Here is a 27,206-nt window from a genome sequence, read left to right as displayed (position 1 = left end):
CCAGGTTCTGGCAGGGACTTGAAAAGCATCTCAAAGCAGTCAAGTCAGCTTGAAAACAGATTGAAGTGGGCAAACAGTCCCCAAAGCTGGTTTTTGATTTTTGGTTGCACGGGGACCCCATCCAGGAACTCCGGGTCAAGGTGGATCCTTTGTTATGACCTTCCCAGCTCGGACAGTTTCAAGAGAACATTCACAGAGGGTCACCTCCATTTGAGCATGTTTTAGGTACCAGTGGTCTCTGCGTGCATTAGGCCTTTTTCTGAATTCTTTGTCTTCAACTACACAGATGTGGACTTTGTAGCAGAATGTACCCCCAACACATTTCCAGGTGAATTACTTCTTCAGTAGTCCAAAGATGTTTCAAGTGAGGGGAAGGTCTCACCCCCTTAGATAGGTAATCTGCTACAGGGGTTGGTACCTTTCTATATTTCTGTAAGGGACCCAAATCCTGGAGGATGTTTCAGTCTCTTGACTGGTGATGTTATACTCTGAGTGCTTCATTTGCAGGAAGCAGGTTGGGGCACAGTAAGTGTGGAAGTCCTTGGAAAATCCAAGGTGGTGGGACACTCCTGTGGACTACAGCTTCTCTCCTGAATACCCTGACTTGACCCTCTCTTCTGTCTGCACTGCATTAAAAAGTCTTCTTTAATGACCACCCTGGTGTGAGCTCTCCATTGTCTTAGCATGGTTTGCCTTTGAACTAGTTTTTCCCAGCAAGCCTCCTGGGAAGCCTTCCTGTCTTCTAGAAGAGTTGTCAATGCTTCCGAGAGAGATCAATAGTGTGATTTTCTGGGCTGGGCCCAAATGAGTGATTGTTTGTGAAACCCATTTACCAGATGGTGATAGACATAACATCCCGCCCTCTCGGTGTGTATGAGTCAATGGCAAACAAGATGACAATATAAATGACACCAACATAATTTGGTCAGTATAATTGGAGATTCCAAGAAGCCACCATGTCAAAACTAGACATGGCTTATATGTAGAACTTTGTCCGCCACCAGGCTCTGGTAGAATAGAATTATCGAATTCAGAATCTGACTGCCCACAGATAAAGGCAGACCCTCAATGCTCGAAGTGTAGTTTCATTGGGCTGTTCTGAGACTGTCAGAAATTGCTGCTGAGAGATGTTAGTAGATGGGGTCAGCCAAGTTACATTCTAACAAGCCAATCTCACTTCGAGAGATAGTTTTACCTACTTCATTTTCAATAGAAAACCTCTGGCTATTCCGTTCTAGCACATGGCATTCTTTACACTGGCATGATGATTCTTCCGGTGGCCACATGGAAGCTGTCAGTAGAGAGGCCTGCAGGGCTAGGACTTAAGATGCTGCAAGCAAGGTAGCAGGTTGGCACTCGTTCACTCACTAACACCAGATTAGATGATGTTATGGCCAAAGGGGTGCTCCCTTGCTACTGGCATCTAGAAGTGCCCTGCTATACTGTGAAAACATATACTCTTGCTATAAGTGAGTCCACCTTGCAAATTATGCGGTCCTGGGTAAAGCTATTAAAGGATGTTAACTGCAAAAACCATATGATTAAAGTATGAAACATTACCTATTAGTCAACAGGCTCCCTCCCTTTCTCTCACCATTATTATAAAGCAAACTCTTTGGGGCTGTCTAGTTAAACTCCTACAATATGCCAGTAACAGGAAGTCTCATAAGATGCATCCCCAGCTATCTCCTTCCATTTTGCAACTCAGTTTGTTTAAAGCCCATAAGATTATTACTGTATTTCATATTATAGGTGTTTTGAGAGGGCCATTACCAAGCAGTGGTTTCACTCTGATGTTTATGGCAAAAGAGCATCAATCTAAATCAGGGGTCTGCAACCTTTGCCTCTGCAGATGTTTAGGACTGTAAACCCCATCAGCATAGTCACTGGTGAAGGACTATGGGAGTCCTGGTCCAAAACATGTGGCGCGCTGATAACCATTTCACATTGGATTTTTACTCTTGCATATTGGATGATGGTAGGAGAGTGCTTCAATATCTCGCTCGGCCTCTGAAACCTTGCACTGCCAGTGGTGCTTCTGCATAAGATGGAGAATATGAGGGCTGCTGTAGAGTGCTCTCTATCCTTTCACCAGATTTAAAGCCGGTTAGCTATCTTGGGCTCACCAACCCCCGAAAAGTAAAAAATCGAAAATCAATGGGGATTTCTCAATTGCCAAAACAAATGGAACAAATCCCTCTGAAAGCTATTGTGTGACTTTTTCTCACAAATGTGCACTGTGATTATCCTGGAACCCACTCTGCTTTACACCATTTCTGGGTCAGCAATCCCAATGCTAACTAGTAGAGTAACCTGGTGCTGTATGGCCATTGTTCTTCAATCTGTACATTTAGTTGTTGTTTAAACGCATAGCCAGGTATGTTGCATCACTGCATACGTATGGCAAACCATCCTGGGTGTAAAATGCTCTCAGAAGTAGTCTTTCTAGAGTAGATTACTGTTTGGATACATTTCTGGCTCCTCTTGATATATGTCATTTATAACACGCCTGTATACGAGTGTTTGTAGGCGCGGGAAGACAGAGCAGGACAAGACAAACTATCATACTAGGACTTTTGTCATTCAGATCGTGTAAGTGCGAGAACGAGAAGTGCAAGGGGAAAGGGAGGGGGCGGGGGGTGTACAAGGGAGAGGGGAGGGGAAAACGGGGCAGCAATGCTCTGAGGAAGTGCAGCCAGGAAAGCGGGGTTCTGGGTAGTGCAAGGAGAACAAAGGACTGTAGGGTTACAGTTACAGCCCCTAAGTGCGTGGTAGGCCCGGAGGCAGTGCAAGGGTTGCTGATCAAGAAAGCCTGGTACCTAGTGAGACTCTGAGGACAGCCAAGCAACCAGTCAGTATAACAGACAGGTAGGTCAGCAGGGGAGGGAGAGAGAGAAATCAGAGGAGAAGTGGAACGTTTTGAGCTGCTTCCGAAACTTCAGGTGGTCCAGCTCATGTTTGAGAGGGACAGGGAAGCCATTCCAGAGGGAGGCACCTGAGAGGAGAGAGATCTCTCCCCACCCTCTACCTGGAGAAGCGTCTAACCTGTAGAGAGTTTGAGGTAACTTAGCGAAGGGCTCGAGAACTGAGGTATTTTGAAAGAGAGCTTTTGATGTAGTGCGGGCCCCGGCCCCAGAAAGCCTTGTGGACAATGCAGAGGGTCTTGAACCTGATCCATGCAGCCACCGGGAGCCATATGAGAGATTTCAGGGCTGGAGAGATACGGTCCCTGGGCTTGAGGCCAAGGATAAGTCTTGCAGTCCTGTTCTGGATTAGTAGTAGATGCAGAGGGCGGAGAGTAGACGAAGGCAGATTGAGAAAGAGGTAGTTGCAGTAGTCCAGCCTAGAGAGAACCAGGGCTCTGGAGACAGTGAGCTTCGTGGGAAAGTGTGAAAGAGAAGAGTCCCTTTGAGGATGAGCAGCTGGTACTGGGACTTCTTGGCAATGTCCGAGATGTGAGGAGTGAAAGAGAGGAGTCGAAGATGACAACCAAGGGTTTTTGCCTCGCAGGAAGGCAAAGGAAGAGGGCCCAAGGTGGGCAGACAGAGAGAGAGGGAAAGTTGGGGCGGGGGTCCCAATGAGAATTATCTCAGTCTTATTGACATTAAGGCGGATATCGTTGGAGGTGCATCAATCTTGAATCGTGGATAGACAGTCAGGAATGAGCGAGAGAGGAGAGCTGAGTGTCATCCACATAACACTGAAAGTTAGAGAAGATAGTTATCAGGTGGGCCAAAGGGCCAAGTAGAGGTTGAAATACCAGGGTGAAAGGATAGATTCCTGGAGAACGCCACAGGTAGACAGAAAGGTGACAGAGAGAAAGGGACCAAGTTGGACCTGGGAGGGGAGGTCCAAGAGGAAGGAGGTCAGCCCACGTTCTCAGAGTTGATTGATCAGGATGGTGTGGAGAATGAGGACAGAAGGAATGCTGGAATCAAGGTTAGAGAAGATATCTTCACGGGTGTTCAGGAGAGCAATTTCCATGCCTCTGACAGCTCTGAAGCCAGACTGATGGTCATGGAGACAACCAACAGATTCAGTGTGGAGAGTAAGTTGGGAGATGGCCAGCTTTTCCAAGAGTTTGCCCAGGAAAGGGGTGATGGACATTGGGTGATAGTTTGTCAGGCAGGTAGGATAGGCAGACAGCTTCTTGAGAAGGCGTTGCACAAGGGAGTGCTTAAGGGGAGAGGGATAGTTCTAGTGACGAATGAGTGATTAGAGAAATCGGCCAAGGCTGGAGCAAGGGTGTCAATATGGTCCTTGATGGTTCTGGATGAGCAGGGGACCACCTGTTTGGATGACACTTTCATTTTCAATAGAGGAACGACAAGATATCTAGATGAAACCTATGGATATCCTTCTTATTGCTGTCTACAACTGAAGTTAATATTTGGGAAGATGACCCCCAAAACAGGGTGTCGGCCCAAATATTGCTCATGAGGCTAAGAGTTACCTGATGTTTTAACCATAGGTATTTATTCTACTTCTTAAGTTCCAGGTTACAGGATGCAGTTGCAGTTCATAGGGAAGGGAGGTACACTGGAAAGTAACTGACTCACACATAGAGCATCCTCTCAATACGGCACTCTGCACCATACAGAACTCAGCTGCATCATAAATGAAAGTGCTCTCTCCCTCTCTCTCCTATTGCCCCTTTCCCCTTGCATCCCCCCACACAAACGAGGCAGACTTAGCCAGACATGTTAGAACCAGTGGTAACATCTATTGTGTGGTGCAGTGATATAATATGGCACTGTGGTTCCTTTCAGACAGCAATATCACCAAATAATATCAAGCTTGCAGTGATCAATCTATTCTTGTTACTTTGGAAATTGTGTCGAAGAATAACAGAAATTCTGTGTAAACTGTGTCCTCATCACAGGAGTCAATTGGAGGGCTTATTTTAGGGGCTAATTTACATAATGATATATAGACTACTATTGTTATACAAGGTGCTACTGAAGATTACTACAATGTTTTATAAAAAAGCAGTACACAACACCACTCCTTTAATGTATACCGACTCCAACAAATTTATCCACTAAATACGCTTCAGGCCTTTTTCAGCATGCTACTCAAAGTTCTTTTAAACCGCTAAACAAAAGTATTTCAGTGTTTAACTAAAACCTTTTTAAACCAGCTTTGGCAAAGCCAACAGTCTGGTCTTTGGTGTAGTCATGTGAAACTGCTGTAGTGGTAGCAGGTGCCAAATGGTGCAAGTACCTGGGCATCTAATAGCCGTGCCTGGTAAGTGCCTAATAAGTATATACAACCCAAAACTGTTGGCTTTGCCAATGCTTGGTTTTAACAAACCTCCTCTGAAGGACACCCATAGCGCTTATAAAACGATTGGTTGAAGGCAGACCTGAATAAGACATTTTTTATTACACAAGTCGCGGGTTTACAGCTCCAATTAAGGAATTAACTCTCAGAAGACTGCTTTGAAAAAACTCTGGCAGGCACTTGGAGTCAAAGTTTGACGGTAAGGATTGATTAAAGCAAGCTCAAAGAGATCCCAGGAGGAGGTGTTTGGGGTGGGGAGGGGCAGGAACTGGGTGGGAATAGCTATAGGGATTAGCATGGCCATGGGCAGTCAATAAGTGGGCAAATATCCAAACGACCTACAAGCGGAGTCCCTCCTTATATGTCACGGCTGACCATCTGTACTCTAATGCAATGCAACAGTTTTGGCTTATATGTGACGCAAGGGCCACCTATTAGTCCATACTAAAAAGGCATCCAGGGCCCTCATTCCAAGGTTGGTGGTAGTCATGGCGCTACTAGCGCCATGACTACCACCAATAACCGGACCGTGTCCGGTCCCGTTCAATGGGGACTTACCGGTCCAGTCCGACCTTGGCGGTAAATCCCCATTGTAAAAGCCATACCCCATTCCTTTCAGCCCCTATAAGGTACCCTTATTAGCTCTGAAGTTCCTTAACGGGCCCCGTCCATAACGCCTGGTAAAACCAGGCGATAAGGAAGGGACCCGCTAAGGGATCTCGGAATAGGGCGCAAAGGGATTACTGGCACCATTGTCCTTAACGGTGCCCGGTATCCCTTTGCGCCCACCTCGTAATGAGGTCCAATGTGTATAACCTCCTACATTTTAAGAACATAAACAATAAAATGTATTATTTAATTTGATAAATCCAACCCTTTCTAAACAGTTCTAAACCAATCCTAAAGCGAAGGGCTCACCCAAACAAATTATCCTAAAGAGGGGGTAGGAGGGTGTTTAAGAACCTGCTTAAATTGATGAAACGTATTTTGAAACGTTGTATTAAAAGACCATGAAACCGTTTTTAGAACCACCAATGTTCTCAAACATGCCAAGACTATTGCTGGTTTGTTCTTTGTCCACATGAATTTGCTCTGAACACCATGCACGGGTGATCCTTATGATATATGTGCTGGGCTTTCAAGCAATGAATTATGAACACAATTGAAACTGACCCTTTGAAACCTCCAAATCGTTGTACGTAGAGATGGCTCCGCACACTGCGATCCTGCCGAAATACTTCATCTGGAACAACGCAACGCTTGAGAATTCTCCGCCCACCTAAAAAAAGGGCATTGCAAAACATGAATGTCTGTCGCATGCAACCCTCCCGGCCCTGCTCACCCCAGCCAGTGGGAGTCTCCGATTCCATTTGGAGAGCAGGACATTGGCTGAATGCAGTGGACAAGAGGAGACCCCGCAGAGCAATGACCACCACCGAGCATTAATGGGCAACAGCGTGAAAGGAAAAAACACAGCCAGTCATTGCCCCAAGCTTAGAAACACAGCACATCACTTTGACGCAGTCATCTAGCAGAAAGGGGGAGCTGCCCATCCTCCCTCAGACACAAATTCATGCAAGTACACCAGCATTTGGAGACTGTACACACTTGGGATAAAGGAGTGTCTGTGGTTGTGCACATGACAACACGTATCTCCATTTTTATGGTCTAGGGATTCAAAGCAAAAGTCAAGGACTTAGTTAAATGTATTTTACGCACTTACTCTGCTTGTGCAGACTATTATCGTCTCAGAATTTCAAGGGCTCTGAACGACTGTTGTTTTTCCTCCCTTGTCCCCAACCCTCCTTGAGCCCTTTGAAACACTTTCCTGTGTATAGGCGCTAACAATACAATACAAACATATGTCTAAAAAGAAGCATGAGTAATGCTGGTCACCAGTATACACACAAATGGAGCAGAGGGAGGTTGGTTTGAGAGAGCGAATGGAGGCCTGCTTATAATGGAGGAGAAAATAGCAACCAGAGGAAGGTGGATTAGAAGATCAGTTGTATCAGCAACAACTAAAAGCAGCAGCTCTTCAAAGTGGGAGTTGGTGATCTTGAGGCAGCCAGACTATTATGTGCAAAGGATTTTATCTAGCGAGCAAGGCAGGATATGCTGAGGGTAAAGGAGACTAATACTCTCCAATGCCTCTGAAAAGCAACAAGGCAGTCAGCTGGAAAAACAAAATGGCGTGAGAATCCGTAATCAGGTCTCCACCGTTACTTTCAGTGCCTCTGGGCGGGTGATAGTGGCAGCAGCCATTCAAAAGCGGTTGGGGAAACACGCAGTTGTACTTTTTGGGGGGAAAAGGGGGGTGGGGTGATCCAGTGCTGGTCAACTTCATTGGGGCTCACTCACAGTGATTTGAAGTGAACCGCTATGTGGATAACACAACGTCGCTTCCAGCTATCCTAAATAAGGTTGCCGCAGCAAGAGCAGGAGTTGAGGTTTTGAAGATGATGAATGTGGCAGAACATCCCACTCATGCCTCAGTCCACAGCCTCCGTCAGGGGTGGACTGGCCTACGGGGAACTCCAGAGATTTCCTGGTGGGCCTCTGCACCCTGGGCCTCTTTTGTGTGGTAAACGATTTTATTTCCAAATGTTCTCATAGGAAAACGTCTGGGCATGTCGAAAATGTGTTGTATGGGGCCACTTTGAAAAGTATTTGCAGGGACTCTTTTGGTTCCCAGTCCACCCCTGGCTCCGAGCCCTTTTCCTCCCACTAGCGCGTTCCACACTCCATGCATGCGCATAGTGCAAGCACAACAAACCGACAACGGCAGATGGAATTGGACACACACTGCCATGGCCGCAGAGGGACAGGCTTTTTTCCGGCGCTCAGATCTCCCGAAAATAAAGTTCCTCTGTTAAACTTCAGGAGTTGAAATAAGGATTTGACGATCAGGAGCTAAATGCAGCTCCTGGGTATCGGGCATCACCCACTTAACAGGGCCTATATCTGGGAAACCAGCAGGTATCACTGGAAGTCTCAAATCTAACTTCTACACTATAAGTCTCTCCTTCATGTGCCCAAATGCATTTTTGTACACATTCCCAAACACACACAGATAATGACAGGTAGGTATGTTTGTAGGGCGCCAGATGGCTTGGGAAGTATAATTTATCTTGCTATCAAGCTAACCAGGCTCTCCTAGGCTACAAGCTCTCCGCTGCTAGCAATTTCGAACCCAGCCCTTTTCATCTCCAGTGTAAATGTAGATGGGGGCAGGGCGATATAGGAAATGACACTTCCCCACAGGTGATCGCACATAGCCCCTCTATCCCTGTCTGCGCACTCCATTCCACAACCACAGTACCCGGCCCCAGCAGAGAAGGAGAAATGTACACACCACAACAGTGTGCTTCTGCATCGCACAGTGTGCGTTTGGAATCTTAAAAAGTCACATTTCAGATCACTTTTTCACCCCTGTGGGAGATCCTCTAGTCACCACCTGTCATGTGCAAGATTATTGTGGCAGGTTTCAACTTGCAGAACACAGCTCCACGTTACTCCCTCCACTGATATAAGACCTCCACAAACGGTTGTGGGACATGTTGCAGTGATGGGGTGTAGGGGCAAAATCAGGATCAAAATCATGTTGTACTAAAGTTCCTCAGGTGAGCACGACCATCCACTGTGAGCCTGCACTTGTGGCAACTTCTACAGTATCACACAAGCATCGCTGATGGCAAATCAGTTCCAGAGAGACCCATGTCCGCATGTTTAGTGCCCCAAAAGCATGTCCAGGGGTGCCTGCCTGAGCACTCCATGCAGTTCGGCTCCAAAAACGTGGCATCATTTCCACTGCATTGTTTTCCCCATCTGAGGTCTTAGGTGAATACATACATGTGCTGACATAATTTGCAGTGAATGCACTCAATGTCTATTTTAAGTGTAACATCTGTTGTGCATTGTTTTCACCACGTGTGTAAATGTTATCTGGAGGCTTTAGTACCTTAACCTTCGGAAGCCTTCAGGTGCTTGCATGCATATTTCATGTACATGGAACAACATATGCTTGTGAATGGCATGATATGCATGCCTAATTCCATGCTGTAACATCATGGTACTAACCAGTAGGATTCAACCATGCACACCTGAAGCACATCTGCTTCCCTGACGATTGCTGAGGCTTGAAAGCGTGCTTGGAGGAGAACATCACTGGACTGTGAGCTTATTGCAGTTGGGACACAGAGTTGTGCCCCAACCGCCCTGCTTTTGTTTACACATATCAATGGCGTCTGGGGCTGCACCCAGGTTACCTATTCTTGACTTTGGAGTTCCATCACTGCTGGTAATCCCCTCCACCCCCCCCAATCTTCCTCCCCACTGAGGGCAAACATTGAATGATGGGGGAGAGTTAGATCCAGGCTGGCTCGGAATTACAGGAACTAGAATTGCATGCTGTAACATCCTGGTACTTACCAGTAGGATGCAACCTTGCACGCCTGAATCAGATCTGCCTCCCCGACGATTGCGAAATTCGGCTTGGACTCACTGGACTATGAGCTGATAGCCGCTGGGGCACACAGTTGTGCCCCAACCACCCCTTTTTTTCTATGCTTAATAGAACTTATCCACGTGTGGCACATACTGTTTATCTTTACGACACCATGGCCATGTCTGGGACAATGGTACACACAATGACAGTATTGCACAAGGAAGGGATATTATCACTTTGGAAAGGAAGTGTTAGGCCAGATTGTATGTAGTAACCCTGTGGGAGACTCCACCAGCCTTCTCCTCTTGGCAATAGGTAACTCATCCTTTGGTTTAGGCCTGTACTACACAAGTTGGTAGAGTGGCTGAGCAGCCAGGTAGATCTCAAAAGGGGTCAATGTGAGCTGTAGGATTGTAACAGAGATTCACAGTGACAGGTATTCAAATAACACATACTCAAGGTTTCTTGATAAAATATTTATTTATTAAATTTAACAGTCAGTTTTAAAATAAGCCTTCTTTAGAAGGGAGCAATATGCAACACTTAAATATACTTCAGAAATACACTCTCTCCATTTCAGTAAATAAGTAGATACCCTTTTGGGATGGCACACATTCACTTCATACACCCGGAGGTGACTTCAATTGTTAGGACACTGTGGACATTGATATATCACTTGTACATTTAAAGCAATACTGAGATTCAAGGTTAGGGAAGGAAGCAAAGGTTAACAAGTTTCTCAAACAGATGAGCACTTTTCAATCCCCCAATGCAATATGATTAACCGTTTCCCAGCTATACAAGTCAGATATGTATGACTTTTTGGAGGGACAGTTAACACAAAGCACAAAGTCAGAGGGTAAGCAGAGTCTTCAGGGAGCCAGGACAAACAATGTCAATTGAGCAAAGTCTAGGGGAGCTAGGGCACTTCTTGAAGATTAGCACAAATGTCTTGCACAATGTGAAAGAGAGTTTTGTTGTAAAAGAAAAGGGGCTACCAAGTAACCCCTCCAGCACTCCACATAAGGTGGTGTGTGCTGGGTCTACAAAGTAACCAAGGTAAGTAAAGTCAATTTCACTTTATTGCTCTTGGAAACAATAGTTTATCCAAGAGAAGGTATTTAAACCTTTGTGAAATACAAAGGACTTCCCTGTGACACTGCACTGAGGGTGCTGTGTGTCATCATGCAAAAAGATGATGCCTATGGAGTTTGTCAGACTCCAAAACCAAAAGAAACACAGGGTTCAAATCAAAGAAAAATACATGAGTGTGTGAAAAAGTCTCACTCTCTCCAGGATAAAAATGAAAAGGTCCAGCAAAAGAGCTGGGGGTCTCTAAGATAGAAGGGAATTAACACATTTCTGAGAATTCTCCCTAAAAGGAAGGGACACAAGTTCCTCAGCAGTCAGCATTGAATATGTAAAACAATGTCTGAACAGGGGAAATGGTTTAAAGGATTCCTCTCCGAGGACAGGGCCATTTTGGTATTCATTGTAGGTCTAGCTCCAGATAATCTCCATTGTAGGTCTAGCTCCAGAGGGACCAGTGCTGGGGCTAAAATCTGGGCAAATATTGTGGGTGATAGATATGTCTTGCTTAGAAGTCTGCCACGGTCCATGAAAAGGGTCAAGGAGAGGTCGGACCACGTCATGAGGGAAATTGAAAATATAGGCTGGGCAGTACGTTGATGCCGACAGTTGAGAGCTAGAAGGAACCTCAAACAACTGATGCTGGTCGAGAAGAAGGTGGTGTTGCTGACAAACTCTGCAGAATTCTCAGCAAGCACCCAGCTCAGGTGAGATTGAGGTTGAAATTCCTGAACAGTACCTACAGCGAGACCTGCCTGTACTTTTGCATTTATTCCCTAACTTTTACAAGGTAGGTTCATATCTCCGGCCAGATGGTGGATGCTTCTCTGCGATGTGACACTTAAGACCTCCTAACCCTCTCAGTGCCAGGGTGCCTCAAAGTTGCTCTGTACACTCTGTATGTAACCTCACACAGCTTTGTGGGCCCCACTGGTTGGTGCAAGTCTAAGGTGTACTTATACACCTTAGGTGGGGCATGGCTGTTGCACCTTAAAGACTTCCTTAAGGGGAAACTGTACAGATTCAGTACATCCTCCAACAGCGATCATTTGTTCCTACAACAGATGTTGCCATATATGGTCATCGGTTCTGACTGCCTCAGAAGAGAGCGCGCTTTGTAGTACGACTAGGTCTGGCAATGCACCTCAATGGGATCTGGATTCCTGGCCGGAATCCACATCCAAATAACAGCCAAGGAAAATACCTGGGAATATTTGAATGTGGTGATCCAAGTGATTATGTGGTCACCAAATGTTTGAATAAATGTACCCCTGCTGATTTTGAGTAGAGTATGCAGCCTTGGAATGGCCTACAACATTTAACTGGAGAAACTGAATCTGCATTTGTTCGAACCAAGAAAAGTCTGGCTTAGGGACAAGTCGCAGTAAGAAAACAAAGCTGGCCTGAGGAGGACCATGTGGAAGTTCTACCTGACTATATCTTGCCAAGGCCGATCTGATGAAGATGCCCTGCCAGCATCCGCAGGCATCAGGCATCTCACCAAGTAGAGGAAGCTTACAAATCATGGCTTCATCCCCACAATCCTATAGTCACAGCTGGGTCACAAATCTCAATGTCCCTTTGCTCTCATGAAAGCCTTGCTCCATGTTCGTGCACGAACCCGGCATAAAGAGGCAGGAGCCGTGACAACAAGAGTGATGCTACCGGATGAGTCAAAACCACCTCTAAATATAACATTGCAACCGAACCGCAAACTATGGAAGAACTGTAAGGACTCTGAAAAGTCCTGGTAGCGCTTAAGCTCTGACCAATGGACTCTGGCTCCACAGACCAGCCATTGGAACTTGAATGATCTCTGCAGACAAGCTGCTCCACCCCACAACTTTAGCAGTTCATCCCTGATCTAGCACCTCTTCCAATAGACAGTCCCAAGGCCAGCTTGAAGACCAGGAATCGTCACCATTGACCCTTGTGAGGGCCAGAAGCATTGACAGTTGGCTGCAAGAGCCGGCGGAAGAAAACTGCATGAGAGGTTCTTTTGATTTTGAATGCATCCAGAGTGGAATCTGGATGATTTGCAAATGAGCTCAGCCTCTAAAAATGTGCCTATGCCCAACAATATGGGCACTGCAAAATCAGGACCCCTATTCTGCTCAGCCAATCAGAAGCCAGTCTGCCTCATGTAGAACCCAAAGAGACTAACTTCTGGCTAGTGAATATGGACGCTGGAGTTCCCAGTGGCACAGCTAGTCCAACTTGGAATACCAAGGACCGGTTAGCCTTTGAACATTGACTGCAACCTTACCAAGTGAGCCTGCAACACCGAGCACTTTAAAGACCCTTTCTACCTCAACTCTACTTAACTGTAATCTGCACAACATTTACATCCATTCAGAGAAGCGGATGAGTTATTTAATAATCATTGCTGACATTCCATTATTCAATGCTATAACGCACTGTTTTTTTTTATTTCAAAACCATCTCTCTTCCCTCCTAAGAGGTGGCATAGCCTGCTCAGCCATTGCTCCCACCAGGGCGCGATAGGAAAGGATTGGAGGGAACCCCCAGCTAATAGCCATCTTAGCTGGGGGTAAATTACTCTCTCCTTAAGGGTGGGCTGAGAAAAACCGTCAACACCGTGCTAAACATCGTAAATGTTCATCTATTTGCATAGCTAATAGTCACAGGCAAGTCTAATGTTGGGCAACTTTACATAATGCATACTACATGTGGGTTCTAGCAACATATTCTAAATATCTCGCACACCACAGCATCAGACTGTGGTAGTCACCCAAAAGATAGGATTTATAAATACATTTCATTGAAATTTCAGGAAATGGTTAGTCCTGCATTAAACCTTACGGTAAGTTGCACGGAATTATGACAACAAGCACTAGTCAGCAGTGATAGTCTGTCATGGTGTAGCTATGTCGGTGTAGTGTACATGCAGGTGTTGCTAGTAACCAATTAAAGGTTGCAGGCATGCTCAAAAGTGCCTGCCATCCCGACTATTTATTTTCACCACTGCTTATGCATATACAATCTTGAAATATCGTCAGTGGTTAGCCATGCATACAGCAACAATACAGCAGCAATGGTAAGCCACATGGTATCTGGTGGATGTTGTTCTCTGGCGTGGTCAGGAAACAGTGCCTTTTATGTGCTTGGGGTTTAGTGGCAATGCATCGTCTGCATTTGCCCTACTGCCCAGCTCCAGATGTTACAAAGCACACAATGAGAGTTGACTGGTGGATGTCTCTGCAAAAAAGACCTGCATCTGGTGATAATTCTGTTCTAGTGCAAGGTGCTGTCCAGAAATTCATCTCCACTCTTACCAATGGGTCCACAAAGTCATCTATAAGGTATTCATAGCCCAGTAAAAGTGAGTGGGGGTTAGTTGAGGTGTAATGGTTGGAGGTGTCAGGTAATGCTAGTCATATTACGACTGGCACATATCCTGGTGGCTCTACTACCAGTAGAGTGGTGGTAGGAAAGTAGGAGTAGGTGCATGCTGGTTGTATGCTGGTTGCACTTTGATAATGGTGTCGTCAGTTGAAGTGCCATGTAAAGGAAGTAGATCGATTAATGGACTAGAAAGCATGACACAGATGGCATCTGCAGAACTGTCAAGTCTTTGAAGCCCTCCAACGCGGACCTGTACCTTCTTGCTTGTGACAGCCCAGAGAATGAGAGGGCATTCATTCTAATGGAATTAGGAGGTTGATCAGGTTGTGCTTGTCAAAAGATAAATCTGCATCAGAGGCGTATGGTGTACAGTGACATGCATGCCACCATCGTCCCTGAGCGCAGGGCTCACATTGAGACTCAGATCAGAACATCAGTCAGGACCGCTGCTGTTTGTAGAGCCCACCCCATCTAGAGAGTTCATTACCCCTCACCCTTTGCAGCGGAGTAAGGAGGGGGGGCTGTTCAGACACTCATCCTGAATGGGGCAGGGTGTAGTACAAGACCAATGGGAATAGTAGGGTGTTGGCAACCTGTAGGAGGGTAGCGTGCATGCAAGCAGTAGGTGAGGGTGTGGAGGAGGTGTAGGGGGCCAATAGTGCCCTTTCCCTTCTGTATTGCTCTGGTTGAGCGGGAGTACTTAATCTAGAGAGGATCATGGAGTCCCCAGATTCCTTGTTGCAGGGGGGTGATGGAGGGATGGTTGCCATGAGGTGGCAGAAGCATGCGCCTATTTGCAATATTTCTGGCCATTTGGCCTAGCAAATATGCATCAACTTTCCCTTTCGCCAAAGGCTCTCCATAGTGCTTGAAGAGGTCTGCCACAGCAGATCTCTCTGCTGGACAGAATGGTACTGACATACAAAGGAAGTGGCTGTATGTGAAAGAGCAAATACACATTCCTTGGCACCTGAAAGAGATCTAAGGACAGCTGGGTTTGTCCTTCTTGTACCGAATGTCTCTTTTGTCCGATATCCCACCACGTTTATTTGCACCGTGGCAGCTGGTTTTTGGTCCTGCTGGTTTTTACTACACCACAACACCACCTGCCCTCACCTCCACATCATCCACCCTGTGGCCTCCTCCTGCTGTAACTCTCAGCAAAACTGAGGAGGGCTTCTGAAGACACCACCTCAATTACTTGAATATCAGTCTGATACACTCCATACTACAACACCCGACAGCGGCACCCTGAATCTTGTAAGACAGCAGCAGATTGGCTGTGGGAGATTACATTTGAATTGGTGCTTCTTATGGCACATGAAGCAGGTACTGTGGCAGCACTGTTGGTACTTCTTAATGTGCTTCATTTGTATAGTACCTCTTAGGGAGAATTCTCAGAAATGTGCCAATTCCCTCTACCTAAGAGACACCCAGCAACTTGCTGTATTTTGAGGACTTGATTTTTTTTAACCTGGAGAGAGTGAAAACCTTTTTCCCACTCTATGTATTTTTACTCTGTGTTTCTTTTGGTTGTGGAGTCTGACACACTCCATAGGCATCATCTTTTACATTGTGTCACACAGCACCTTCAGTGTAGTGTGACACACTTTGTCTAGCTTCTCATGTACAGTTTTATGCTACACCTTCCTCACTGAAAGGCTGGTGGCAGTGGTTTACTTTTTACTACCATTATGGTATTTTACCGTGGGCTGCATTCGCAGCCACGATAAAGCACCCATGGGTGCCATTTCTGTCAAAATGGCCCTCGTCTTTTTTTTTGCCATTTCTTTGTGGACAGATCCTTCTTGAGATTTACTCGGCGCGCCAAACCAGGTTTGGTCCCTTTGTTCATTTTGACTTTGGCGGGATTCACGAGTGAAGCCCGCCTCCGGCTCCAGGGTGTCTGGGGTAGGCAGGAAGTGAGGGAGGTGCCAGGGCTCCCTGTGCTTAGTCTCCTAGGAGACCCAAATGCACTCTGTGATGACTGGCTGTCTGACAGTGCGGCAAGGACAGCCACCTTGCTGGGTGACTGACAGCTAGGCTGGAATGAAAGGGAGAGAACTGTATAAAAGGCAAGTCTTTTGGCTTGGAAGGAAGAGTCGACCACTGGACAAAGGAACCGAAGATGAACTTTAAGATGAAGCCTGCTGCAACTCCTGGACCGTTGGTTTGCCCGGTGAAGCCCTGCTGCAGTGCTGAATTGCCAAGTTTGCATCAAAAGAGAAGCCCATGCAAGGATGACTCCTGCCCTTGAGTTGGTGGGACCAATCAACTCCAAAGTAAGCCACCTGGACATCCTTCTCGGAGCTGGTTGAATTTCCACAGAGTTGCTTCTGGAAACCGTATAGCCGGGAGAGGAACAACAGTTTGTGTGTGTTGCTTTTAAGTTGGCCAAGAGCTCCAGGAAGATCCTCTGGACTCCCAGGCAGCAGGACTGGGCAAGCCTGAGCCCCCTCAACAGAGTGCGGGACCCCAGAAGCAAGGAAAGTCCATCTCGACAGCCAGGAACCGCAATGGTGCTATTTGCGGTAGAGGCGAGGAGCTGAAACACTGAATAGCCACTGAACGTGAAGTTTGCTGGTTGCAAGTTTTGACCATCCCAGTGCAGTGCAGGAGTCCCCCGACGCCCTCCCTCTTGTCCCCATGACAGAGGCCCAGGAACAGTGAGACCTGCAGAGATGCAGAGGAACAGGAGTCATCTGCTGCATATTTTCTTCATTTTATAAGGTACTGTATAAATTCTAAGAGAACTTACCACTTGCTGTAGAGTTGCTTGCATCTTCTATTTTCCACAAGCCTAACAACTTGTGGCCCTACCTTGATTCATCTTTTTCTTCAAAGACTTCTAAAACATTATGATAATGATGTGTTAGTTATATAGCGCCTTAATCCAAAGCGCTTTACAGAGCACATATTTACATACAATATCACCCAACCGAAATTGGTACTCATTTATGGACCTCGGAAGGATGAAAGGCTGAGTTGGCCTTGCCGGGATTCGAACCTGCAACCTGCAGATCTCGCTCAGATCGCAGCAGCGAGCGCTCAACACGCCGGGCTATCTTACCGGCTATGTCTTATACAAAGACTTTTCTACTTACCTGCAAAGAAGTGCTTCAGCTCATATAGACTCTTGCCTATTGACTTTGGCTTAGCCTGTTTTAACTGAATGACTATTATTGGGGCATCTGAAAGTATTTGCTTGCTTGAGAATCTTTGTGGTATCTTGTTTGCTCTAGTAACCTTTCCCTTTTTACTTACTCTGGAATAATTCTGAATGCCAACAGTAATACATTAATGCCAACATCACCCTAGCAATTGAAGTTACCTGAGCCTGTAGGTCTCTGCTGTATGCCATCCCAAATGGGTATTTACTGATTCTGAAATTAATAGTGTATAGTTTTGAAGTATATTTGTGTGGTGTTTTACATTTCCCCCTTCTGAAGAAGGCTTACTTTAACTAACTGGTAAATACATAATAATTATTTTATCAAGAAACCCTGTGTGTAAGTGTTTGCTTGAATACTCGTCTCTGTGTAACTCCACTACAGCTCACATCGACCCCTCTTGAGATAAGCCTGGCTACTCGTCCACACTACCAACCTGTGTAGTACAGACTTATACCAAAGGTTGGGTTGCTATTGCCATGAGGTCAGAGTCGTTGTAGTGCACCGAAAGGGTACTGCATACAATCTTGCCTAACGGTGCCAGTATGAGGTTTTGGTAGCTCAGTAATTTCAGAGTGCCCTGTTGATATCTGCAGCCTCCTGACATGTCACTGGTTTGGATCCCGAATGCCGGAAATAGTCCCCTCGTTGTGTTTGGCTCCATTGGTAAAAACAGGCACTAACTGTAAATGTGCCTCTTCTTACCACCCACTTAATTATGGACCAGACAATATTTACTGTATACAGTATTTGTAACAATACCACATGAAGTTAATACCACCTGATTATGAGGTGAATTGCCTCATGAAAAATCAACCAACAGGTGGTGGTAAAAATTGCCAAACGCCAGAGAGGTTTTACACATTTCATTTCCAGGACCAATCACGGGTGCATCAGATGCATTTACTAAATTATGCATACAACGATGTGGACAAACACGCAGCTGTCAATGGAGGACAAACAGAATGAGCTACAAACAAAATGGTTGTTTACCTGGGGATACAGGGTTGATTGCATTTACTTCAGTATGTTTATATTCAAACAATGACACTGATTTTGTTAACAGATGACATCGAAATGTGTAGTATGAATAATATGAACTATTCCAAGGTAAAAAAACCTGTACAAATGTTCTTTTTTGTATTAATTCAATTTTGGCCATATGAAGAAGAGGAAAGTATCCTCGAAACGCGTCGCTACATGAATTGGATTCCACTATCTCCTCAAATTTGTTGTGACCTATTTTTGCACTGTTTGCTTCTTGAATCTGTAATGTTTCTTCATTTGAAATAATATGCATTTGATATTCAAGATATAAAAATCACAACTGGGTTTCCTGGTTTACATTTTCTTTGTATTAACACCAAAATACTGTAGTGGACTTTGTCCAAACACCCGAAAGTGTGCAGGGAACGGGAGGGTTCCAATGTTGAATCCTTATCTTATTTGTCTCTTATCTGTTGGGGTCTTGTGCCATGGTCCCAGTTCCACCCCCGCACCTAAAATCAACTTCTAACGTTTTTTGAATGAGTTTATAATTACCATTGATTTTGAGGTGTGCAAAAATCAATCAACCTTTTTGTTTACAAAAACAGATCAGCAATAAGTCACGACAGGCTCTTCTGCACCACTTTGATTTTGGTTAAAATTACGCCATTTGTTTTATGGCAACATTTTGGAATGAAATGTCTTAATGTAGACTGCTAAATGGGTGTCTGGCCTCTGATGAGAAGACATTTTAAATCTTACCTTGAACAGGAAGAACATGATAGAGAAACTTGGGAGACGAAAGCACTTCCCAAACCGCCCATGTGGACTTACATTATCGAAATAGCAGTCGTAGCCATCTGGTGATGCCTTCTTCAGTGCTTCTACCAGAGATGGGACTGTTTTGTAGTTGAAGACCTCATCAAAGCTGATCTCTTTCAAATATGCGAGCTTGTCATCTGCTCCGGCACATCCAACGACCTTGCACCCCTAAGACGGCAAATAAGGTGAAAAGGAATTAAAGCATTTGTTGAAGTCCCAGAATCAAATTACGAACCAATACTTTCTTATCCCGAAGAAGCAGCTGAGTGTGAGCAGAGATTCAGATGGGGAGCATCCTGAGAGTAGAAGAGCTAACCAATCAGGGCTACAAGGTCTATGCTGCACCATCACAGGGTAAGTTTGAACAAGATGTTCAACTGAAAATCTCAACTTGTCCCTCAAATGAAAAAGATCTCATTAAAATTTCGGCAAGTTCTCACTAATGCCATTTATCAAATTGTACATTGCCAAAGCGGTTCCAGTAATCCTTTATGGGTTAGAAGCAAAAACATATCTATGGAACATAGATTGGCAAAGGTTGGATGGGCTAGTCTGGAAGGGAGTATCGCCGTCAGGCCTATTTGCTATATCCCATACTGTTAAATGTATTTTATTCACTTACTCTGCGCCTGTACAGACTATTATCGTCTCAGATTTTCAAGGGCTCTGAGCAAATATCCCCCCCCCCCGCTCCCTGTGTTCCCACCCTCTTGAGTGCTTTGAAACACTTGCCTGTGTGTAGGCACTATATAAATAAACAGTACCGAAAAGAAATAAAACAAAACAGTAAACAATGTTTGGCACAACATAGGAGTTACAAATACCTCTGGGTGCTGGGCAATCTGTAGAATAGATAATTATGTTAAATGCTCCTTAAAGGGTTGGGTTTTTAGCATGAGGATCAACAAGGACAGTAGCAGCCGGAGGTGAACGTGGAGAATGTTTCAAAATGTGGTGGCTACTATGGCATATACCTGAGTGTGAGCCGGCATCTTCCTGACATTTGGCAAGTGGGCTGTATATTTCAGGCAGTAGGTTGTACGTCCCCGATAAAGAGTTTGGAACATAGATAGGTGGATTACTACCATAGCAATAAACCCTTACAAAAAGGAGCCAATTTTGGAAAATAATCACAGATTCAAAATATAAGGCAGCGGGATATGGGTGACGTGCTCTTGGGGACATCAAGTGGAATACAGAATAGAGTGGCAAATGGGGAATACTATGCCAGCAAAGTGATATCAACATCAACGAGTGATACTAGTAATTGTTGCACAGCACATCAGAAGTGATCAGAGGGCATGTACCATTTTATTTTCTTTAAAAAAGAAGGTCAGTAGTTGGCTGTTTGGGCCTTTTTGCAGCATGTGGCTAAAAGAGCAAACAGAAGTTCAAAAGCAATAAAAAAGGAGCTTTCTCGCGAGACCCATCTGATGAACAGACCATGTGTTTCCAAGGCGGATAACGCAGGGCAGAAATGAGAAGAAATGCTTGCTCTTTGACAAAAGACAAACTTGTTTTCTTGGGGTTAGAAATGTAATCATTCCTACCACATCGAACAAGTAACACATAACCCCCCCTGCCCCTCAGCCAGCATGTGGGTTTTGCTGGTGACCTTTCACATTGATGCCAGCATTTATAACTTGAGGTTCGTCTTAGAATAGAAAAAAGGGCAGGAAGAAGTTGAAACTTACTTCAGTGCGCTACACTGAACGTTCCCTTTAACATCAGGTGCATGTGTTTGGGGGTTTGTATTGTGCGTGTGAGAGGGGGGGGGCAGGTCAGTAGGGAACATAGTTCCACTACTTCTTTTCGTACACTTTGGCTACCGCGGACACGCCTGAATCATTCAAATTACGCTCCTTTATATGTATCAGGATTTGGAACACTTTTAAGGTTAGCTGAAACAAATGTTTGGGTAATAAGTACGGATAACAGATCCAGAGCGGGTATTTACAGACATGTGTGTAGCCAACACATCGATCATTGCGAAAGTTGGCTCAAGACATTGTAGCATGGCGAGTTGATTAGAGGCATCCAGCTCACGAAAAGTAGCACAACTCAAAATAAATGAGAATGAAAGAGTAGAGTCATAGGTTGAGAATTTGCATGTCTGTTATTGGGTTTTATATTGCACTGCACGCACATTTGCATGGGCACTCTAGCAGATGGGGTTTGGGTAGCCGAGAGAGGTAAACATGCAAGATAGCTTTGCTGTTGTGTTGATGTATGCCGTCTAGAAGAATCTGGATACTGTGTGCATGTCTATTCTAGGGGGTTTGTGTCAACAGCACTTGTGTCTGAAGTGACCTTTGCATGCCTGTTGTGCAGGGATGCATTGGTCGGGAGTCGGATGTCTCACTTGTTTGGAGAGGTGTAGGTTTTTGATGTTTGATGAATGTAGGGAGGGTTATTCAATCGTCATGTGTGGGTCGTTTAGAGGGTGTATATATATTATGACAATAACCGCCGAGCCGGCAGGCCATTACCGCCTAAGGTAATGCCCCCGGTTTTGTGGCTAAATGGAATGTGGCCTGGGTAGAACTTGGGGGTGGACTGGAATGGGGAAGGGAGAAGGCGTTCAGTTGAATAGGAATAAAAAAGTACAGTCAGGAAGACCGTCTCCTGTGATCATTTGATGATGACATATTAATTATGGCTGTATAAATGAAGTACACAACAATTGGCGATGTGGAGCTCACGGATCCACACGTGTAAAAGGAAAATAAAGCGCTGATTGAAAAAGATTAATGAAGGAATGGTGTACTGCAGAAGAGGCTGAAAGGAAATGGCCTGCGGAGGTGGCTGGTCAAAGAAGAAAAGAATGAGAGATACTGGGACATTGGAAAGCAGAATGAGCAGTGACCTAAGGAGGCGGTCATAACAAAGTAACAAGGAAACAAAATAAGGCAGAGAAAGAGTCACAAGAAGACCCTAAACTGGTAGCCGAGGAACGAGCTGAACCAGAAAAACAGGACGTTAAACAGAGCAACAGCAACAGTGATGTGAATGAGGATGCAAAGAAAAGGCAACAACAAAAGTACCCTGAGCAATGAAGTGGATGAAATAGTAAAGGCCTACAGTGGGAGTCAGAAGTAAACAGCCTGTAGGGATGGCTGATCGAGTCGGAGAAAAGAAAGGAAACGAGAGTGTGCAGCGTTGGTGAACAAAGTGTGCAATGACCTAGGGAGGAGGTCACAATCAAACGTCAAAGGAACATAAGGAAAAGTTAAAGAGAGGCCCAGAACTGGCAACCGAGAGGGGAGTTAAATTAAAAACAAAGAAAAAAAAAAGAAAAAAACTAAGACATTGGTAAAGAAGCGACAACGATAACGTAAGGATGGCTGTGAACACTGCCAAATAAAGACAAAACAAACAATGATGCAGTAAGACGCACTGCGTAACCAAGCCAGAAGCCAAAGACACATGACGCTATATTGTAATTTTTACAATGCTAGACTGCTGCAAAATGCATAGTTAGAACAGAAATTAATAATATGCTGCAGCGCGAACATTAAGTAGTGGGCAGTTTTGAAATATCTGAAAGACACGCTACTCACTGGCGCGTGAAGACCAAAGCTACAACACTGTAATGAGGTCACAAACCAGCGTGTAGCAACAGCGAGCAGCCCCAAGATAATAAAGAAAAGGACCCAAAGAAACATAAGAAAACATGCAGCTATTATGGAACAGATGCTAGAAATGCAAATGTTACCATAGCGACGGAACGTTAGAAAACCCTACGGCTGATACAACGCTGGACTCATAAAACAAACAAGTCTAATACAGGACGACGGTGTGATTAAGTAATAACTCGTCACTTAGAATTCCGGTCCTTCCACAAAGGCATGAGATTATCATTTTATTGTTGAGCAACAGCACATCTAGAGAAAACTGTCCTATAGTCCAACATGGGGGCAGCCTCTAAATGTCTTATGGAGTCCGCGCCACAAGAGAAATGGAGCAAAGCTCTAGTGAGCCCTTTAACCAGCCAATCTGGGAGCTGGCTTGCAACCAAGAGACAGATGTCATAAATCTCTCTCAAGAGCCCAATTACTTGCACACTACGAGTAGAGAAAAGAAAAAATAACTCAATATAACAAATATAACACAGGGAACAACAACAACTTAATGAATGGCTGAAAACACAGAGGTCATGTACAGAGAATAGTCAAAACATCACAACAGGTGTATCCATCTCAAAATAATACATATTGAGATTTATATAACACATTTAAAGTAATAAAGTGTACACAGACAAAAGAGGCAAGGAAAGTGATAGGAAAACTTGCTTTCTGACAATGCGAATGAAGGAGTGACATCGCCAACTCAAGATAGGTTTGACATAATCCCCCGCACCTAGTTAATTACCCACGCTGTCCAGATCCGTTCAGTCTTAGCCCACAGGACGACCAGGGGCAGAGCTGGGAAGAGCAGGTGGATGAACAAAATTGACATATTTAAAAATTTCGTAGGGAAGGAGATGAAAAGTGTTATTTTAGCCATTCTAACTTGGGGAAAAAACAACATATCAACAATTGATATCTGCTATTGGCGAATGATTGGTGGTCCCTCCCAATCGAGATTATAAACGTTACGCATTTAACCAGTGCACACAAGGGCCACGTGAAACTGTTGCACAATTTGTGTTACGATTACAAAGAAAGGCAGTGTACTGTGAATTCGCAAACCTTAATGATGATGAGGCAATTAGGCGAAGAATAATTGAAGGGTGCACATCATCAGGATTGAGAGGCAGACAGCCAATTTGGAAAACAAAAAAAGAGCTGGATACCGTAGCTGACATCAGATCTAACATACAGGGACAGTTCCAATGCTCAAATCTGATAACCTGCCAAAACGCATGGGATGATAACGGCAGAAGTGGAGTGGAAAGATGGTGTTATAGATCTTGATTTGAATTTCCACACAAAGGTCGATGTCCAGCCCTTGGTCGGATGTGTATGTGATGCGGACAGAGACTCCTGCCCTGCCACTATTATCAAAGAGGCCTCACACAACCTGGCGCCTTTTATCACCTCACTCATAAATTCCTCCTTCAGAACGGGGATCGTCCCGGACAACCTCAAGGATGCCTGGGTCATTCCCCTTCTGAAAAAACCAACCCTGGACGCCAACATTCCCACTAACTATAGGCCAATCACCACTGTGCCATTCCTTCTAAATATTCTTGATCGCGCAGCATATCTGCAGATCCAAGATTATCTCGAAACAAACAACCTCCTGGGGCTAAGGCAATCGGGCTTCCGCCCTCGCAACAGCACAGAAACTGCGCTGCTAGACTTAAAAACGCAAATAGAAGATTTAAAAGACAAGGGAAAATTGACTCTCTTACTCTTATTAGACCTCTCTGCAGCATTTGACCTAGTCAACCATCAAATCCTCTGTCACCACCTCAAAACTGCTGCCAACGTCTCCAAGAAAGCTACAGCCTGGATTACCTCTTTCTTGGACAACAGATCCATGAGGGTCTTCTCCCCTACTGCCACTGCAGAACTCTCACCTGTCAAATGTGGAGTCCCCCAAGGTTCATGTGTGTCCCGACACTTTACAATGTCTTCACAAAACTCTTATTTGACATACTGGATCGCATGGGCGTCACGTACACTAATTACGCTGACGATACCCAAATCCTTATTCCCATTACAGGCGATTATAAAACTGACTCCCTAGCTATCAACTCCAGCTATCAAGTCATCCAGGCCTGGATGGCGCAGCACGAACTGTGCCTAAATGACGAGAAAACTGAACTCCTCATTTTAGGCTCACCTCACAAACTCAGTAAACTTGACCCCTCATTCAAAGCCTTCACCATCAATGGCAACTCCATCAAAGTGACCAAGGACACTAAGACATTAGGCATGTACATCGATTCCACCCTTTCCTTAACTAGACAAACCAATGCAGTCTCCTCAGCTGCATCTTACACATGCAACATCATCACTGCCTGACGCCCCTTTCTGTCACCAGCCAACTGTACTACCCTAGCCAGGACCTTGGTCCTATCAAAAATTGACTATTGCAATGCCCTCTACTTAGGTACCAACCAATGCAATATCAGAAAACTCCAAATTATCCAAAACAATGCTATTAGAGCGGCCCTTAACATCCCTAGGACCTCTCACATCTCAGAACACAGACGCAACCTTCATTGGCTCTCAGTTACCCAAAGAATCTCCTTTAAAGCTCTGACACTTACACACAAAAGTATTGCTAATCAAGCCCCCGGCTACTTATCCAACAGGTTCACAACCCACTCAGCTGCGAGACCCCTCAGAAGCACACACACCAATTGTCTTGTCATCCCACGCTTCAACCTCCAAAAATCTGGTGGCCGCAGTTTCCCAGTCCTTGCGGCGAAGCTGTGGAATACTCTTCCCAACCCACTTAGAGCAGAACCATCATTCCCTGCCTTCAAGCGCAAGGTGAAAGCTTGGCTGGCCACCCTGGACTTGGCCTGACCCTGACTGGAACTTATATCTCAGCATTCCAGGCCGCTCCCGCATAATATCCTGCCCTATATTTTGCTCAGACTGTGCATCCTTTACTCCCCACTTTATGCTTCTTGTACATTATGCATATTGTCATGGTAATATTTTGTCTGTAACCTGTACATCTTGTATATTTTTAAGTTAAATACTGTGTATGTATGTAACCTGCCTGTAACCAAAAATGCGCCCGGTTGCCCTCGGGCCTTGTGCGCTATACAAATAAACAAAATACAAATGCAAGGGAACCACTTCCAGATCATGTGCAGAGAGGAGACCCCATTATTGCCAACATACAGGCCCAGTGTGATATCAAATGAGACACAGCATATTGAGATTCCCCGTTGCGAGATAATCCTGGGAAAGAGGGAACATACAGCCTAGTGTGCAAAGTAGTAAGGCTGATCTCACTATTCAGGCACCTGTTCAGCTCAATGGTACTATGAAACATTTTGAGAAGAGGGAGGTGGACATGGACAGGAGGGATGTGCAAAGACTAGCCAGAACGAAAAGTGAATTGGCCACAGCAAGTCAAAGGCAGGCCAATGCACAAATGCTAAGAAGTTATCGAAACGTCTTGCATGAAGTAAGTCCCACTGAACTGGTGGTTCAATATCAGCTCAGAACCCACATTTCACAGCCTGTAAAAGGTGAAGAAGTTGGGGAGAGGGAAAGTGAGGAAAGAAAGCAGGACAAAGATTGGACAACTTGCAAGAGCAGAGCTGAAGAGCATCAGGTGCCCGTAGGTGAAAGTGAAACTGTAATAGTCCGGCAGAAACAGTGAAGGAAGATGGGCTTTAGTCATGAACCAGGGTCACTAATAGTCACGGCTGCCAAAAGGCACATGGCTACTGCCATGAAGGATGATGGTGAGATAACTGAGGATTCTTTGCTCAGTCATGAAATGTTCCAGGAGGATTCAGAAGGAGAAAATCATGGGGAAATGAGAAATGCAGAACCTGTTGATCTCGTGTCACTTAGATTCTGGACATTCCCCACCTTGTTTGCAAGGCAAAGAGCTCAAGGGCCACTGATCGCCTTCAAAGGACTATACGCAAGCCATCACGTCTTATTGAGCAGATGTAGACGGAGAAAGTGAACTTATATGAAAAGCAAGGGGGAGATGTTGTGGCTGAATGAAATGTGGAATGTGGCCTGGGTAGAGCTTGGGGATGGAATGGAATGGAATGGGGAAGGGAGGAGTTCAGTTGGAGAATAGGAAAAAAGAAGTACAGTCAGGAAGACGGGCTCCTGTGATCATTTGATGACATATTTATTATGGTTGTATAAATGAACACAACACTCGGGGCCCAAAGTTACAGGGCTGAGCGTAGCAAGGGCCTTAACAGGGGCATTACCTTTAGGCGGTAATGGCCCGCCGGCGAGGCGGTTATTGCCAGTAGTATTCCGGGGTTTGTAGCCCCGGGATACTAATGTTGTAGTGAAACCTTTTCAAGCAGCATTTCTTTTGCCGTTTGAAAAGGCCATTGCAGCAGTACGCGGTAGTTCTAGCAACACTACAACGCATGTACT

General features: G+C 45.1%; 1 protein-coding gene across 1 annotated transcript in view; it reads right to left on the bottom strand.

Moving 5' to 3' along the window:
* PTGR1 (prostaglandin reductase 1) overlaps positions 1–27,206 on the bottom strand; it is a 316,150-nt gene that overhangs the window by 21,667 nt on the left and 267,277 nt on the right. The window contains exons 7-8 of the mRNA XM_069630845.1: positions 19,177–19,332; positions 6,457–6,562 (exon numbers count right to left, since the gene is read on the bottom strand). Of these exons, the coding sequence (XP_069486946.1) occupies positions 6,457–6,562; positions 19,177–19,332 (262 nt within the window). The remainder of the gene's footprint in view (positions 1–6,456; positions 6,563–19,176; positions 19,333–27,206) is intronic.

Source organism: Ambystoma mexicanum, chromosome 6q (genome assembly GCF_040938575.1).
Source record: "Ambystoma mexicanum isolate Mex_15411 chromosome 6q, UKY_AmexF1_1, whole genome shotgun sequence".
NCBI classification, from domain to species: domain Eukaryota; kingdom Metazoa; phylum Chordata; class Amphibia; order Caudata; family Ambystomatidae; genus Ambystoma; species Ambystoma mexicanum.
Note: the sequence above shows the minus strand (reverse complement) of the source record. Positions and strands in the feature narration are given on the sequence as shown.